Source organism: Oryctolagus cuniculus, chromosome 9 (genome assembly GCF_964237555.1).
Source record: "Oryctolagus cuniculus chromosome 9, mOryCun1.1, whole genome shotgun sequence".
NCBI classification, from domain to species: Eukaryota; Metazoa; Chordata; class Mammalia; order Lagomorpha; family Leporidae; genus Oryctolagus; species Oryctolagus cuniculus.
In genome coordinates this window covers 115,791,874-115,810,627 of record NC_091440.1, presented here as the reverse complement: position 1 = coordinate 115,810,627, position 18,754 = coordinate 115,791,874, and the positions used below count along the sequence as shown (strand labels likewise).

The window sequence follows — 18,754 nt, the reverse complement described above, 5'->3', positions numbered from 1 at the left end:
GTAAAATAAATATTTAAATCAGGCATATAGATATAAAATCAAAAATAAAGTTTCTGGCAATTCATCTTCCTGATGTTCTGCTTTAAATAACCTCTTCATTAAGTGTCTCTTGCTTCTTGCTGTTTTTTTTTTTTTTTTTTTTTTTTTTGGACAGGCAGAGTTAGACAGTGAGAGAGAGAGAGAGAGAGAGAGAGAGAGAGAGAGAGAGAGAGGTTGATTCACCCTGCAAATGGCTGCTACGGCTGGCGAGCTGCACTGATCCGAAGCCAGGAGCCAGGTGCTTCCTCCTGGTCTCCCACGTGGGTGCAGGTCCTAAGGACCTGGGCCATCCTCCACTGCACTCCTGGGCCACAGCAGGGATCTGGACTGGAAGAGGAGCAACTGGGACTAGAACCTGGGGTCCCGGCGCTGCAGGCGGAGGATTAGCCCAGTGAGCTGTGGCGCCAGGCACTCTTGCTTCTTAAAAAATATAACTTCTACATATACATGAATGGGTCATGATTACACAGGGTATTTTTTGTTGCTTTTTTAACATTATGCGTAATTCTATCTTTTGAATGTTGAATTGATTAGCTATATTTACTTAATCAGGAAGACTGATGGACATTTAGGTAATGTTCAGGATTTGTTATTACCAATAACATCAATAAATACATTGGAATATAAAAAAATAAGATTGTTCCCTCCACCTAAAATACTCTGAGTGAGTAGGAAAGATCTTTGGTTTAAGGAGAGGGCCCACTGAGAGGAGGAAGAACAGCATTCTGGTACTGAGGTTCAGATATATGGACCAAAGAGCTAAATATAAAAATGTCTGTGGCTGGGTTCTTGTAGTGATCAGAATTATGTGTGAATATCAATCATTGAACCAGTATTATATTCCAGGTTCTGTGATAGTTGCTGGAAATAAAATATTCTCAATCCCATTAGACATTTCTCACTGGGAAAGGAATACAATGTGGAGGGCAGGTGTCTGGTACAGTCTGCATCCCGTATCAGAATGCTGCGCTGAGGCCCTGTTGATCCAGTCTGATCTGCCTTCCTGCTACTGTGCATTCTGGGAGGCAGCAGATAATGATTCAAGGACTTGGTTTCCCAAATTTGCCACCCAAATGGGAGTTCTGATTGACTTTTGCATTCCTGGCTTTGGCCTGGCATAGCCTTAGTTGTTACAAGCATTTACGGCATGAACCCACATGTAGAAAATCTTTCTCTTTGTGTCTCAAATAAATAAATAAATAAAAATTTAAAAAATGCAACATGGTAAATGTATTGATAAAATGCTATTGACTATTATATGAACATAGTAGAAGGGCACTTAATTCTGTGGTGAAAGACAGGAAGGGTATAAGAGATGCATAGTGGAGAGTCCATGGAGCATAAAGATGAGTAATGGTGACATACATAGAGGAGGGGTGGGTAGGGGATGGTGAAGAGAAGTATAGGGCTGGCGCCGTGGCTCACTTAGTTAATCATCTGCCTGTGGCGCAGACATCCCATATGGGCATCAGTTCAAGTCTCGGCTGCTCCTCTTCCAGTCCACTTCTCTGCTGTGGCCCGGGAGGCAGTGGAGGATGGGCCAACTTCTTGGGCCCTGCACCCGCATGGGAGACCAGGAGGAAGCACCTGGCTCCTGGCTTCAGATTGGCCCAGCACCGGCCATAGCGATCATTTTGGGAGTGAACCAATGGAAGGAAGACCTTTCTCTCTGTCTCTCTGTCTATAACTCTTCCTGTCAAATAAATTAAAAAAAAAAAAAGAGAGAAGTACAGAAGTCTATTGCAGATATGAGGCAATATTCATAAATGCACATAAAGAAAAGCAGGAAAGTATATGTCAAAAACTACAATATTTTCAAACTTACTGAAGGTTGAAGCATTACACGTATTGGCAAGAGAAGTAATGGGCAAGCAGCCATCAAACAGATTTTGGCTTAATCCTCTAGGTAGTACTGAGTTATTGACAAGTGAAAGTAGGACAGTGACGGGTTGAGATTAGTGTTTTACAAAGATTATACTTGTGAATATGCAGATTTTGCATTAGGCAATGACCATATAAAGCCAAGAAGAGCAGCTGAACATTTGTAATATAGGAGGGAGTGGTTGAATAAGGAAGGATGAGCTGAAGAACTGAGAGAATAGACTTAAAAATATGGGCGATAAATTGGCAGGATACAATAAGGACTGAATATGGATGGCAGAGAGAAAAATGAGGCAAAGGGAGACTGTGAGGGATAAGTGGGGATAAGTAGACATAAAGAATTCAGGGCACAAAAGTGATTTTGGTGAAGAAAATGGGCTCAGTTTGGGCCCTGTTGCATTTGAAGCTGCCAATGGAATATCCGAGAGGGAGTTTCGGTAAGGATGGGACTCTCCACGTATGTGCCTGAAGCCTGCAGTAAGAAGGAATGGAAACTACAGGTGCAGACTCAGAAGTGAACCTCCATAGGCATTATGAAGAACATCTTAGAAATAATTGAGACCAAGTAATTCCACTGCTGATTACTTGCACAAGAGACATGAAAACACACGTCCCAAAAAACTTATGTGCAAAAGTTTATAGCAATGATGTCTTTAACAGGCAAAAGGTGGAAACAAAGGGTACAGCAATTGATGAACAGGTTCATGAAATGCACTGTATCTAAAGATTTGCATTTTTCAACTATCAAAAAGAACGCCTACAGATTCGTGCTATCACATGAATTAACTTTGGAAACCTGATGCTAAGTGAAAGAAGCCATCACAAAAGATCACATTGTATGGTTCCAGTAACATAAAATGTGAATACTCAGGTTCACAGAGACAAAGATTAGTGGCTGCTTAGAGTTAGAGAGGACAGCAGAATAGGAGGAGAAAGCTAACGGGTGTGGGATTTGTTTTCTGATGTGATAAAAATGTTCTACATTTGACAGTGGTGATAGCTGTACAAATCTGGGAACATTTTATAAAACTATTGATTTATATTCTTTTGATTTTTTAAATATTTATTTATTTGAAAGGCAGAACTTCAGAAAGGGAGAGAAAGACACAGAGAGAGAGAGAGAGAGAGAGAGAGAAAGAGAGAGGGAGGGAGAGAGAGAGAGAAGAGGGGAGGGGAGGGGAGGGGAGGGGAGGGAAGAGGAGAGGGGAGGGGAGGAAGGGAGGAAGGGAGGAAGGGAGGAAGGGAAAGGGAGGGAGGGAGAGAGAGAGAGATTTTCCATCTTCTAGTTCGCTTCCCAAATGGCCACAACAGCAGGGACTGGACCAGGCCAAAGCCAAAAGCCCAGAGCTACATCCAAGTCTCCTACATGGGTGGCAGTGGCCCAGGAAGCTGGGCCATCTTCGGCTGCTTTCCCAGGCACTCCAGAAAGGAACTGGAGTGGAAATGGAACAGGCAGGCCTCAAACCAGCATTCATGAGATGATAGAGATGTAGGCAGAGGTGTAATCTTATGTGCCAAACCCTGACTCACAGGCTTTAAATGAGAGAATTGTATAGTATATGAATTATATCTCAATAAAATTATTTTGCAAAAAGGAGAGCCATGTTGAGAACGGTTGGGGGGAACCCAGCAGGGCAGTAACACCTAAGCCAGAGGAGGAGACTCCGCAGTATGGGGGAAGAGACAGTACTAAAGAGCAGAGAGGGCCAGCATAGGGTCGGTAAACCTGCACTGGAGTGGGCACCTACGAAATGGGGCATCACCTAACAAGGCTAAGTGAGATGAGGACAAGAAGGTGAGAGTGAATTTAGACACAACTGAGGAGATGATTAAAGAGAGAAAAATGGAACTGAACCAGGACAACATTAACTCACATGCGACAACTACTCCACTGTCAGCTCTCGAACAGTGACAGGGCCTTCTTACTGTATCATCTTCAGGGACAGGCAGGCGGTTGGGGGAGACTCGGGATGAGGGATGAAATACTGAGCATCTCTGAAGGAAGACCTACTTCACTCTATTCACAGCTCCTGGTCAGCACGTTGCAGAGACTGGTAACTTAACTGACTGAAAGGATTCACACTGTGACCTATCATTCCTAGTCATGCTAGGGGTACCTACAGCAAGGCGGTGGGCATCCCTTTAATAAAGGCAACTGGAAGAGTCTAGACCTGACAGGAGACAGACAGGCAGAGTTATTACACTTCCATTGCACAGAGGTGGTTATGGAAGGTTATGTGTATTGTTCAAATAATATTTTCTTTTAAAGAACCAAGACTAGAATTCGGATTTCCTCATTCTCAGCTTGATTTCTTTCCAAGACCCATACTGACTCAACAAAACACCGGCTGCACAACTTGCTTCTATTTCCCCCATCACCTCACCATCATTATGTCAAAAGATTCTGCTCTAAATTTAGGTATGTAATTACACTGACTTTGGTTATCAAAGGTTTTGATTTTACCACCATAAAAGTTCTTATTTTGTATATTTCATCAGCAATTAAAAAGCACACAGATAGGCTCTTTGTATATCATTTTAAATGATTGTGTAAAAATCAGATGAGTTAATCGCTCCACTGGTGCAATGTTTATATGTCCTGTCCCCTCTCTGAAAGATTCTGTTATGGGTCCAGGTTTCCCCTTGAAATCGGTGCAGCTGTTGAATGCTTGAAACTTTCCTTTGGATTTCACTGAATCTGTGCCAGATGTGTAGTTCAGAAGACAGTGCCAAAATCAGTTCTTAAATGAGCCTCTTCCCTCTCCTGAGAAAAACCAAGGTGTCTCCCATCTGATAGCCTAATATACCTCTCCTACCATACTACTTCCTCCTGCTCCAAGGTCCCTAAAATCAAGAATCTAAATCCCCAAAGCTCTAGCAGTGGCCAGACTCAAAGACCTCACTCGGCTGAGGTGGCCTGGATTTGACATGCAATAGTGCACAATAAAATTCATATCTATACTTGGACATGCCCCTGGCTCCTATAAAATTTAATGAATCCCAAACTGAATCCATCCGATTTCTCAGTTGAAGACCATCTATTTTCTGAATGCTTTTTGGAAACTAAAGATGTTTCTATTGACTCAGGAACCCGTTTCTGTTTTCTTATTTATTTCCTCCATAAAGTTCTACTCCTTTCTGTCTAAAAAAGTTGCTGAAATATAACTTTTTGCTGCTGTCTTTCTAAGTCTTGGTCCTTGGATATTTAACTTAGATCACCTAGGTGTTTGTCAAACAGTGTCCATATATCCACTCTCCTTGCTTTCTAGGGTATTTTCTGGAACATTACCATAACTGCATTCTATGACTCATAGTCCAATCATGTCCAAGTCTGGCACACAATCTAGCACCTTAAAGATCTTTCCACCACTTCTACTTTGTTCTTTATTTTTAGCCAACTTGTCAGATTCTAAAATTGCCAGCCCCTTTTAGAATCTTCATTTTACCATTGTGCATTCTTATATAGCTGGATCGTCTTCTCCTCTAACTAGATGATAAAAATGGACTCACGCCACTAAAGGCATTCAAATGTCATTTCTCCTAGGACTCAGTTCTCAGACTTTATGCATTTCTTTGCTTTCATTTAGAATACCATTAGTGTCCCTGCAAACAATACAGCATTTGCCAGATAGAATCACAGTGAGTTGTGAAAATGTCTCTCACTAGACTTTGCACTTTTTGAATTCCCTGTCTTGGCATTATATGTGCAGTCAATTTTGTAAAGGTGTTTATCACAATATTTGGTTCAGAGTAGTCATGTATGTTATATGAATGAGTATTCAATGTGATTAAGCTGGACCACCAGCACTTTGCTTTCTTTGTCATTAATATAGTAGGCTTGTGGAATTTATTGTTTATCTCTTCCCTTCTTTTATAATAGAGATGATTCTTTCGATCCTGTTATAATGGGGCCTCACGTGTTGAGTGTCCACAGTGTTATACCAGGATGTAATCTGAATATTCTCTCTTTTTTAGCATCATGTTTTCAGATTAGAACTGGATCATTTGGTTGCTTTTTGATAGGGTGTCTGGTGCTATTTGGTAAGTGAAGCCATATTTTCACTATTATTAATTTTTCACTTCCATTCCTTCTATTCATCTTTCTAAATCCCATACCCTCCCATACTCCTCTGCCACAACCTGTAAGCTCAAGTGTCTGGAAACTCTACTAAGTTCCTCCAGAGCAAAGATCCTCAATTGAGGAACATGTTATCCCAAGAGGATATTTGACAGTATCCAGAGATGGTTTTTGTTGTCAGAGCTTGGAGTTGTTTTTGATATTCAGTGGGTAGAAGCCAGGGGTGTATTACCAAACATCCTACAATGCACAGTTCAGACCCCACACAAAGAATTATATGGTCCAAAATGTCAGTAGTGCTGAAGCTGAGAAATTCTACCATACAGTGTACTGCCAAGGGCCAAGGTAGGAATTCTCAGTTTTTCCAGTAGAGATGGAAAGTCTTTATTCACCGCATTTCCATGTATGAAAATATCTGTGATTCATATTTAACCAATAAGATCAACTACCATTATGAACAAATAAGAAGTTGACAGCATCAGGGACCAAAGCCTGGAGCCATTTATCGCATTTCATTCATGATTGTGAGTCAAAGAGAATAAAAGGGATTTTAGTAAATAACAACAGTATAATAGATAGATTTTGCTTGCAGTTTCTCCCCCACTACTCACAGAATTGCTACTTAGTTAGAAATTGTACAAGAGAAGGGATTTAAAAAAACCTGACCAAATGCAGAAGCATGTGTGGGTAGGGAATCAAGTCAATAATGTGTACCCATAACTGGTTTTTGACATAGAAGATAAAAATGAATGCCACATAATGAGTATATTAATGGTAACACTCCATCACTCTCTTTCATAATCTTATTTGATGGAGAATGGTTTTAAATTGCTGTTATATAAGCTTGGAGGGAAGTGCTTTCAGAGTACTGACTGTAAAATAAAAGCAGGAAAGGTTTCACAAATCTCAGGAGGATAGAAGAAGGGAAGCTTATTAAAATGTGTGATCCTGGAGGAAATTGTTTCTGTAATTGACAACAAGCTATTTATCAGCCCTCACTTGCCATGTGTGCTTTAATCTCATAGCCTGACACTTACCTGCAGGGTCAGTGGGGATGGCTGACTCGTGTCCCACACTCCCGGAGCTATCATTTCCACAGGAGGCTCACTCTGCAATGTCAGGCTGAATAGCTTAGACCCACGAATGGATTTTCTGCAAAAGACAACACACAGAGATAGGAGTCACTTCATGCAGGAAGCTATTATTATCTAAAACTGTTTCCTTTTGGAAAATGTAAACAGAATCAGTAGCTGAAGAGAAGCCCAGGCACTGATTAATAGCTCATTTCTAATACACCACATGCATGGCTATTTTCAAAGATGTCAATATTTATTTTCCACATAAGAAACTTATTTCCACAATAGTATCTAACAGGTAGCATTTATTCTTAATCACCATTGATGGTGATTTCAAGGTGGGACTAAAGATCTTAGATTTATATTCCTGGAGTCATGATTATTGTAAATTGATAAGCAAGTTAACTCTTCAGAACATTCTTCAATTCACAAATTGACTAAATTGCCTGGGCATTCACATAGGTATTCTAAATTTATGGAGTGAATATATACAAATTAACATAACATATGATCTGCTGAGTCAAAACAGTTATAAGATTTCATAGAAGAAATTTTTTTAGGCATAAACAGAAAGATTACTCATATTTGGGATACTTTAAAAATCAGTTGTAAATTATAAAAGTAAATGAGTGTGCATTGAGTACAGACTTTAAACAGGGAAGGATTCATGAATCCTTTTAGCAGCATCAATAACATACAAATCCACCAACCCTTATATAACACATGGCTTTGAATTAATATTAGAATATCGGTAAAATGTCCTGATAATCACTGAAAAGAGTATACCAAATGGCATGTGTAGAGCTGAAAAGACAATAAAATTAAAGTTTATGAAGACCTGTAAAACAATGCGTCTTTTCACAAAGAACATATAATTCCATCCTGTCATTTAAGAGACTTATGCAAAACATGAGGGAAATAATCCAGCAAATAAATTTTTTCTTTAAACCTTTAATAGCTTTCTGAGAACTACCTTTATTATTTTATCTATCCAAATATATTGTCAGAAAGTATAGGCTCAAGGGAGTATAATTTCCAAACACTATTGGGCAGATCTTTTCGTATGAGTCAAGAATCTTCTTCTAGGAGGATACATTTTGCATTTTAAAAAATTGATTTGTTTCTGGAAGGCCAAGGCACTGTGGCAAAAAAAAAAATGGCCTATATGAAAGATCTCTGTGAGTGAGATCCCAGTGGAAAGAATGGGCCATAAAGGAAGGAGGTACCTTTCTCTGACAGGAGGAGAGCACTTCCACTTTGACTACGGCCTTGTCTAAAGAAGATCAAAGTCGGCGAACTCAAAAGGCTTCCATAGCCTTGGCGACTCATGACAAGAGCCTCGGGTGATTACTGATGTCATAAACAAGAGTGTCAGTTGTTAAAATCAACAACAGGAGTCACTGTGCACTTACTCCTCATGTAGGAGCTCTGTCCTTAATGTGTTGTACTATGTGAATTAACGGTATAACTAGTACTCAAACAGTACTTTATACTTAGTGTTTCTGCGTGGGTGCAAACTGTTGAAATCTTTACTTAGTATATAGTAAATTGATCTTCTGTATATAAAGATAATTGAAAATGAATCTTGATGTGAATGGGATGGGAGAGTGAGTGGGAGATGGGATGGTTGTGGGTAGGAGGGAGGTTATGGGGGAAAAAGCAACTGTAATCCAAAAGCTGTACTTTGGAAATTTATATTTATTAAAGTAAAAAATTTGATTTGTTTCCTTCCTCCCTCATACGAAGTTTTTTTTTTTTTTTTTTTTTTTTTGCCTAACCATACCAGGGAATCAGTGTTGGTAAAATAAAGGTTAGTCTAACATGGATAAAGATGAGAAAAATTCTTAAAATAATTATTAAATGATATAATTGATAATATAATTTCCCCATTGTCTTTTAGAGTATTAAATCCGCCCAGAATGGCCTGAAACACCCATGTGCATGTGAAAGCTTTGGATGAGTATCGTGCAGGAGGAAAGAGGGTGAAAGTGTACATCTAACAGGAAATCTGGAATACGCAGATCATAATGACCCCACAACGTTCAGAGAAAATACACCTGTTCAAGGTGAAGTGTCTACAGCTATGAGGAATAAGAAGAATTTGGCAAAATCAAAGTCTACTGTGTCCTGAGATTTGAGGTGGCTGAAAGAGACAGAGAAAGAGGAAGCAGAGTGAACACGACCATCCTACGTGTCCAGTTTGCCCCTCTTCATTAGATGTAGGGCCACGTGGTAGATAGGCAGAAGGAGCTCCTGAGTTTCACTCACTGTACAGTGCCTACCTCCCCCACACTTTTTTTTTTTTTTTTTTGGTTCCAGTATAGATGAGATGGGATCTAGAAACAAAGACACCAGAGAGGGAGAGCTTCCAGCAAGGGGTCACATGGCAGGGACAAAGCGCTTCTGTGAAAAGAGCACCTCTTTGGACTGTTCAAGAAGGGTCAATGCAGAATTGCCAGCAAGTCCCAGAGTCTACGGTAGATGTGAGAGCCTCAATTATACAACAAGTGCCAGTAAGCCCTGGTCATGATAGCAGAATCCCAATTAGAAGCTCCATTGGCTGCATTTCATTTCAAAAATCTGAGTGATTCAAGCTATTTTCTATGAGGATGAGGGGACTCAAGAATCTAAAGCTCAGTGTCTGGGCTTTATCTGTGGATGGGATCTGGAGCAACAGTCATCATGGCCTTACCCAAGGCACATAGGGCAGAATCAATCAGAACACCTGATGTAGGTGTGTGGACGATGGGAGGTATCAGGAAACAAGGCATACAGAGAATGCACTTCTACTAGCTCTCAACTGAAGCTGATATTAGGAACACTCAATGGGGAAATAAAATAAATACTGGACACTACTCTGAGGGCTGTGTTTTTTATATCAGCTAATTAAACTTTTTAATAATGACTATACTTGCACTTTGTCTCAAAAATGTTGTTTGAAAGGTGAAGTGAGACACATCCAGATACTGACATCTTCTATGCATTGATTCACTACCCAAATTCCCACAAAAGCTGGAGCTGGACAAAGCTGAAGCTAGGAGATAGGAACTCGATCCCTCAATCCTCATCTCCCATGTGGGTGGCAGGGACTTTGGGCTATCAACTGCTACCTCCCAGGTGCATTAGCAGGACACTGGATTGGAAGTGCAGAGTAGCCTAGATTTGAACTAGGCATTCTGATACACATGCAGACATCCCAAGCACCTGTTTAATTGGCTGTACCACAACTTCTTCTCTGAACATGTTTTTATTACAAGAATAATAACTCAAATACATCCATAGACTTCTGTAAATAACGAATGAGAATATGATTAGTGGGATCAAGATGTGAAAAAATGGTGGCCATTTGGTACAGCCATTTCCAAACCAAATTTCCATCAAATTCTCCCCACGTAACACATATATAAACTGTTCACTTGGGAAGCCAGCATCCCATTTAGGGGTGCTTGGATTCGAGTCCTCATACTTCGGATCCAGTTTCCTGCTGATTAGCAGTCATGAAGGCAGCTGGTGATGATTCAATCTCTTGGGTCCCTACCACCCATGTGGGAAATCTGAGTCAAGTTCTGGACTCCTGGCTTCGGCCCAGTCCAGCTCCAGTTTTTGCATTTTTAGAGGCAAATCAGTAGACAGAAGATGCCTGTTATTCTACCATTCAAATATAAATATGCATATGAAGTACTTCATATATAATGTGAAATGAATATTGCTATTTTCAAAAAGATGAAAATGGAAACTTCTGACATCAGGTATATGGGGACCATCAGGTAAGTTTTATTACAATGGTGAAAATATTTACAAAGTTGGATAACAAAAGTCATGAAGGCAGAATATACAGAGAATAGTTTCATATAGTGGAAAGAACATCATAATTTCTTTATGTCAGAATATCTGGAACCTGTCTTTCTTAACTAGCCTTAAATAACTTAACTTCTTTGAGTTTCCAAGGAAAAAATATCAATCATTTTACTGAAAGTTTTCAAGTAGCTTTTAGGTTCTGCTGGTGGTCACAGACAGACCAGAAGAGTGAAGGGGAAGTGACAATTATCCTGGCATCAATCTTCCCATTAGATTGAAAATCAAATTTCCATCAAATTCTTCTCACGTGACACATAAATAAACTGTTCACTCTTATACTTTGAGATTTTTGAATAAGATGTCATTATACTACCATGTATAACATTTTAAAATATTTTGGATTAAGAGTGACTTGATCAGCCCTTGTCCTGACTGTTGATATACGACTTAATACTTTATCCCTTTTAGTATTTTTTGTTCTACTTAATACTATTAGTTGAACTCTGTAATTAACACATAATTATTCTTAGGTATTGAAATTTAAGGGGCCGGCACTGTGGCTCAGTGGGTTAAAGCCCTGACCTGAAGTGCCGGCATCCCATATCACCGCCAGTTCGAGACCCAGCTGCTCCACTTCCAAATGAATAAATAAATCTTTAAAAAAAATAAAAAAAATAAAAAAACAGCGCCTTCACAGATGCAAATGTTTAAAAAAAAAGAAATTTAACTGAAAAGTGATCTCTGTTAAATATAAGAGTGGGAATAAGAGAGGGAGGAGATGTACAATTTGGGACATGCTCAAGCTGACTTACCTCAAACGGTAGAGTTAGAAATGTGCCAGGGAATTCTAATTCAATCTCATCAAGATGACATGTACCAATGCCATTTCACTAGTCAAAGTGATCAATTTCAGGTCACAAACGATCATACTGATAGGTCTAAGAGTCAAAGGGATAACATAAACAAGACTAGTGTCTGATAATACTAACTGATAGAATAAAAAAGGGAGAGAACGATCCAACATGGGATGCGAGATACACAGCAGACACATAGAATGGCAGATGTCCTAAACAGCACTCTGGCCTCAGAATCAGCCCTTAAGACATTCGGATCTAACTGAAGAGCCCATGAGAGTATTTTAGGCATGGAAAGCCAAGACATTCTGGCAAAAAAAAAAAAAAAAATAATAATGACCCAAATGAAAGATCTCCGTAAGTGGGATCCCAGTGGAAAGAACGGGCCATCAAAGAAGGAGGTACATTTCTCTGAAGGGAGGAGAGAACCTCCACTTTGACTATGACCTTGTCTAAATAAGATCGAAGTCGGCGAACTCAAAAGGCTTCCATAGCCTTGGTGACTCATGACAAGAGCCTAGGGAGATTACTGACATCATAAACGAGAGTGTCAATTTGTTAAGTCAACAACAGGAGTCACTGTGCACTTACTCCTCATGTAGGATCTCTGTCCTTAATGTGTTGTTCAATATAAATGCTATAACTAGTACTCAAACAGTATTTTACACTTTATGTTCTGTGTGGGTATAAACTGTTGAAATCTTTACTTAGCATATACTAAATCAATCTTCTGTATATAAAGATAATTGAAAATGAATCTTGAAGTGAATGGAATGGGAGATGGAGCAGGAGTTGGGAGGGTTGTGGGTGAGAGGAAAGTTAAGTGGGGGGAAGCCATTGTAATCCATAAACTGTACTTTGGAAATTTATATTTGCTAAATAAAAGTAAAAATTTTGGATTATCCCTAGGGTGTTTTCTATTTAAATATTGTACAAATTCATGGACTACAAAAACCATCAGGAATACAGATGGGCTAGTCTATTCTCTCTGGGTCCTTGTTTCCTCAAGCAGTAAAAAGTGTTTGAATAAAATAATGATCAAATTTAGCTATAGGATTCTATGCATCCATTGCTGGTATTCTGGAGCCAGAGATGAGGAAGGACTCTTAAACTGAGCAGCCAACAGAAACAGAGGATATGATGTTAAAGACCCTTTGGGGTAACTCTAATAGACCTAACATTTTTGGAGTCCAAGAACAAGACCAGGCAAGACTGAGGCAGGAGGCCCTTAAAGGGCACTGTGTTTTTCTAGTGTGTTCATCAAGAACATAAGGGAGGCATGTGTTAATAAGACACATGGGGGAGAAGTCAGACCTATATTCTGGTCCTTCTATTTCTAAGTAGCTGGTAATCTATGTCAAGCCTTTTGACTTCCCATTAGAGTTTTTCATCTGTAAATGACTTATTTAGAATAAGTGAACTCTGAGGGTTATTCTTGGTCAGGAAGGAAGGGCATAAGGAATTCTGAATTTGTTTGATTTGATAATGAAGATAAATGTAACAGCATACACTACAGGGGCCGGCACTATAGTGTAGCAGGTTAAGCCTATGTCTGTGATGCCACCATCCCACATGGGCACCAGTTGGAGACTCAGCTGATCCACTTTTGATTCAGTTCCTTGCTAACGCATCTGGGAAAGCAGTGGAAAATGGCCCAAGTGCTTGGGCCTCTGCACCCATTTGGAAGACACAGAAAAAGCTCCACTCTACTAATGTCAGCCTGGCCCAGCCGTGGCCATTGGTGGTCATTTGGTGAGTGAACCAATGAATGGAAGATTCCTCTCTCTGCCTCTCCCTCCCTGTAACTCTGCCTTTCAAATAAATATTATTTATTTAGAAAAAGAACACACCACAGTGGGAGCTACTCAGCAACTTTGTAAGGAATCAAAATGCTTTACTATAAGCTTCTTTTGAAATTGTGTAAAACATTCTAATTTTTCCAGGTTGTCACTTATCCTAGCAGCCTTAAAAATACTGATGTTCAGGTCAGACCATAAACCAATTAAATTAGAATTTTTAGGAAGTACCTGTTTTATACTCTCTTCCCTCCCCAAATTTATTTTTCAATTAGCACAGAGAATCTCTGTACTACATCAGCTTACCACAATTTAGAAATGCTAAGTGACCACAGTGCTACTTGTTTCAAACTCAAATAGAGAAAGGAGTTCGTGGAAATTGTTGAGGTGAGGATAATACTTTTTTGCTGCAGTGTAGAGACACTATGAATACAGATGCAGTGAAAATCGTGTCTGAAAAACAGAGGATTATAAAACATGTGGGCAAAATTTTGCCTTTGGTCTTGAGGATTCTCTAAAAATTAGAATTGCAGGTGAGTTCACAGGTTGAACATTCTATTTTCATGTTAGTGATGCAACCATACCTGATTTATATGCGTTTAATCACTCTAGGTTCTACTGAAATCAACTTCTGAAAACAATAAAGAGATAAAAAGCTTTTCACTCTGTTTTCAGATTGTGTACATGTGGGAAACACAATGACACAAGCTCTCATTGCAACTTCACATGACTAGCTATGGGCAATTCAACCTGTAAATGGGATAGGCTGGATACCTAATTTATGAGCAGCGGTCATTCTAGGAAAGCAAATGGAATTAATTCACCAATTTGCCATGATCTGAATGTATCTGCATGGGATAAATTGGGTTAGAATCTCTAATTCACAACAAGCAGCCGAGTGGTAGTCACCGCATGCCCCCAGTTACCCAGCATAATGGATTTGTTATGTCTTAGAAAAGAACTAGAATTCTTTAATTATTTAGCCCAGGAGATAGGTAGATTTTCAGGTATACACGAGTAACAGTTTGTTAGAAATCTATTTACAAATAGTTATTGAAGTACTGTTTGAAGTGAGCTGTGTTTTCTGTCGCATCATCCACAATTTTGACACTTTCCCTTAGGAACACATCGCCTAGGACAGCTGCAGATAGCATCACTCACAGTTGCCCTGCTCCCATGATCACTCTCTGTGACATGTTCACCAGTGTTAGTAATATAACAACAAAACACTGAGGCTGTATCTTTTATACCATGTAGAAAAGTCTTGTTTGAAAGACAAAAATATCTCTCACTTCTTAGATGCTTAATGATCGTTGACAGTTATATGCAAAATAATGTCAAACTAAAGGGAGAGAATAAAATGGATTGGACTTTTTTTAAGGGAGTAGCAAGAATTGTTATTCTATAAAAATGTCAGATTTACAAATACTGCAGTTGAAACTTTCAAGAAACTCACTCATGAGAAAGGACACCTGTATAGCTACTCCTAGTGAGAAAGTAATGAAAGTTCTTAGTATACAAATCAGATTTTGAAATGTCTGCTACCAGCAGTAGGTATTCCTCTGGGGGCTAAGCTGTTTCTTGCAGACTTTGGAAATCTTATTTCATTCTAAATCTCCTATAGGGATTGATTCTTTTGTTGTTCTGCAATTCAATTTAGTAAATAAATCTCTACTGATTGCCTATTTATATGAGGCATTGTGTTAAATGATAGACATTGCAGAGATAAATACATTTCCTGTCCTCAGAGAACATACATGTAGAAATGGGCTAAAGTATGAAAATAAACAGGGCAAACACACACACACACACACACACACACACACAGATAAGTCCAGATCAGACTTAATCCAATAAAGAAGATTTTAAAGATTGGTCATGGTTGCTTTGATGATAATTTTTATTTGGATTAGGCATGGGAACCAAAAGCTGATAAAGAAATTTCTTTACATTCTTATATTACCATTTTTTAAAAAAGAACAGGAGTAGACACATTTTACAACAGTATTAATATAACAATATAGGTTCTAATTTTGAAAGTTCTGAATTTTAGTTTGATTCTAAAACAATTTTTGTCATGTGAAAAATAATTCAGCTTTTTTGGAAATATTTTCCCTTAATAGTAGAGAAAAATTAATTGATATTATCAAATATTCTAAGTATTAATAGTTCCCAGGTCTTATCTTATTGTTAAATCAATAGTCAATTTTGTGATAAACATTAGTTCTGAGAATACCTGAAATCATAGGTATGTTTTTATAAAAAAGTACTATTTGATAATCAACAAATGTTTCTTCTTGGTAATAAAAGGTCAGTAAACCAGTTACATCGCATGATTTTATTTTAGGCAGAATTCCTTGATTTCCATTCTTTCTAAATGACAGCATTAATCTCAATCATTTTGAATTACTAATTCCAGAGAAATTGGCTGGTCAGAAGGAAAAGTAATTGCAATTGGTCATGCCAAAACCTTCTCATTGCAAATGACCCAGCTGACAAGTTGAGCATGAGGCCTCTTTCCAAAACCATTTTTACATCGTTGCTCTTCAGTTCTGCTTCCAACAGTCATGATTTAAATGGAGTTACCTCAATTTAACAATAAAATATCTTCTTGATCTTCTCATCAGACTATATATCACACAATATTTAGTTCCACGAAGGTATTATTGGAATGGGAGCTTTATTAATCACAAAGGGTGTACTTACTCTTTTGGAAACAATGGAAGACAAGTCCAGGCCAGTAAATCTGCATTTCTGGTTTCACAGACAATGCCAAACACTTTTATAGTAAGCATGCATTCCCTTGGAAGTGATTTTATTTCAAGCGGAAAATTGATCCTAAAAAGAAAGAAAAAAATTGCATAATCTTCCTAATTTCAATGATATTTTCAAAACTGTTTTCTTGTAATACAATGGTCAGGAGCAAAAGTTATTGAATTATTTGAACCCACCTATCCTCTTCAAATTTTGTGTTTAGGCTTATCAATAGAAACCTATCAGAAGTACATATCCTTAATGTGCTGTACATTGAGATTTAATGCTATAACGAGTACTCAAACAATATATTTCACTTTGTGTTTCTATGAGGGTGCAAACTGTTGAAATCCTTACTTAATGCATACTAAACTGATCCTCTGTAAAAAAAAAAAAAAGAAATTATCAACTCCCAACTTGACTCTCACTGGGATTAAACATGACAATAGGTCTGCTCTGATTTCATCATCATTTAAAAAATCATCTATTATTTTTCACTTTATGTTTCTGTGTGGGAGCAAACTGTTGAAATCCATACTTGATGTATACTAAGCTGATCTTCTGTATATTAAGATAATCGAAAATGAATCTTGATGTGAATGGAAGGGGAGAGGGAGTGGGAAAGGGGAGGGTTGTGGGTGGGAAGGACGGTATGGGGGGGGGGGGGAAGCCATTGTAATCCATAAGTTGTACTTTGGAAATTTATATTCATTAAATAAAAGTTAAAAAAAAATAAAAAAAAATAAAAAAAAGAAAAAGAACCAAAAAAAAAAAAATAAATAAAAAAAAAAATAAAAAGACTGGGGTCACAGATTAAAAAAAAAAAAAAGAAGTACATAGAGTAATGAGATTTGTAAACAAATGGAAATTATACTACTTATAATTTTGATATTTAAATTTTAGAGAATTACACTAACATAAGCATCTAATCTCAAGTTGTTATAAGCACAGGGCAAAAATGACTAGCACCATCTTAAGGAGTTGGGGAATGCAGAAAGTAACACTAAATGAGGCAAGAAATAACTCTTAAGTTAGCTATTATCAGAAGGAGATTTGAAAAAGAATATTTTAGAAAGAGAAAAACACATGGGCAAGAGCATCTTGTATTTAAAGATTAGTGTATCTGAGAAACGATGAATGTACATCGTGCTCAGACAAAAGATGAGGTCCTGTTCACAGGCGAAGTTGTGAAGGATGCGACAGAAACACAGGTGGCTGTCAGACTGCTTAGGAACTCTCCATGCCAGGCAAAGAAATTTGAATTTTTCTCTAGAGGAAAATAAAATATCTGACATAACTAAAACTACAGAGTCACTTATAATTTTACTTTTTTTAAAAGATGTAATTTTCTGAAAGGCAGAGGAGGTGGGGGGAAGAGAGGGAAGGGGGAAAGAGAGGAAGAGAGGAAGGGGGGGGGAGGAAGGGAGGGATGGAGATTTTCCAGCCGCTGGTTCACTCCCCAAATGGCCAGAGCTGGGCCACTCTGAAGGCAGGAACCTCTTCAGGTTTCTGGTGTGGGTGCACAGGCCCAAGTAATTGGGCCATTTTGTACTGTTTCCCAGGAGAATTAACAGGGAGCTGGATTCGAAGTGGAGCAACCAAGACTTCAACCAGCATCCACATGGGATGCAGGTGCTGCAGATGGCAGATTTACCCATGATGCCATAGCACCAGCCTCTGCTTATAATTTTAAATGTGTGTAATGATGAGGTCCTGTGGATTTGAGGGATAATAGTGAAATTCAACTAATATAGAATTCCTGGATACATTAAGATCAAAGTGATCCAAGTTTAGTCTACTTGATTGTAGATACTGGGGGGAAAAGTGGCTAAGAATAAATTTAGGAATGTCAATGGTGATTGAAAACAAACGAATTTGGTCATTGAAGCTATTAATATACATTGGAGAGTTTGCAAAAAGTTATAAATCATATAAATGGTATAAGACTGGAAGGGATATACAAGAATACCATGTCTAAAAGAACGGGCTTTTGACAGAAAATTCAGATTGTTATCCAAATAGTGGGCAGGGAGAGAGGGAGCATTTTTCCCCTTTTCAGTCATCTCAGTTGTGTTGAAATGATCCAGTTCTATTTCAGGAGCCGCAGAAGGAGTAGTACATTACGGAAAGAAACATTTATGAGATAGAGAAGGAAGATATATTTTTCAAGAGACTGTGATACAAGAATACGGTAACTAGTAGAAGACAATGAGAAAGCAGGAACAAAGCCTGGCAGATGGGAAGAGTCACGGGGACCGACTATTACAACTATTACGTAAGACAGGAGAGTCCTCAGAAACCTAAAATGGATGTACTGTATGACCCGAGCATTCCGTTCCTGGGAATATATCCCAATGAAGTGAAATCAGCATATGAAACATATATTTGTGCCCCTATGTTTCTTTTTTTTTTAATAGGCAGAGTTAGACAGTGAGAGAGAGACAAAGGTCTTCCTTTTCCGTTGGTTCACAACAGCTA

The 18,754-nt window shown here is 38.5% G+C and overlaps 1 protein-coding gene across 2 annotated transcripts in view; it reads right to left on the bottom strand.

The window, feature by feature from the left end:
• PIK3C2G (phosphatidylinositol-4-phosphate 3-kinase catalytic subunit type 2 gamma) overlaps positions 1-18,754 on the bottom strand; it is a 464,615-nt gene that overhangs the window by 302,669 nt on the left and 143,192 nt on the right. For both annotated transcript variants that reach the window (XM_051850300.2, XM_017343356.3), the window contains exons 14-15: positions 16,229-16,360; positions 7,036-7,150 (exon numbers count right to left, since the gene is read on the bottom strand). In XM_051850300.2, the coding sequence (XP_051706260.2) occupies positions 7,036-7,150; positions 16,229-16,360 (247 nt within the window). The remainder of the gene's footprint in view (positions 1-7,035; positions 7,151-16,228; positions 16,361-18,754) is intronic.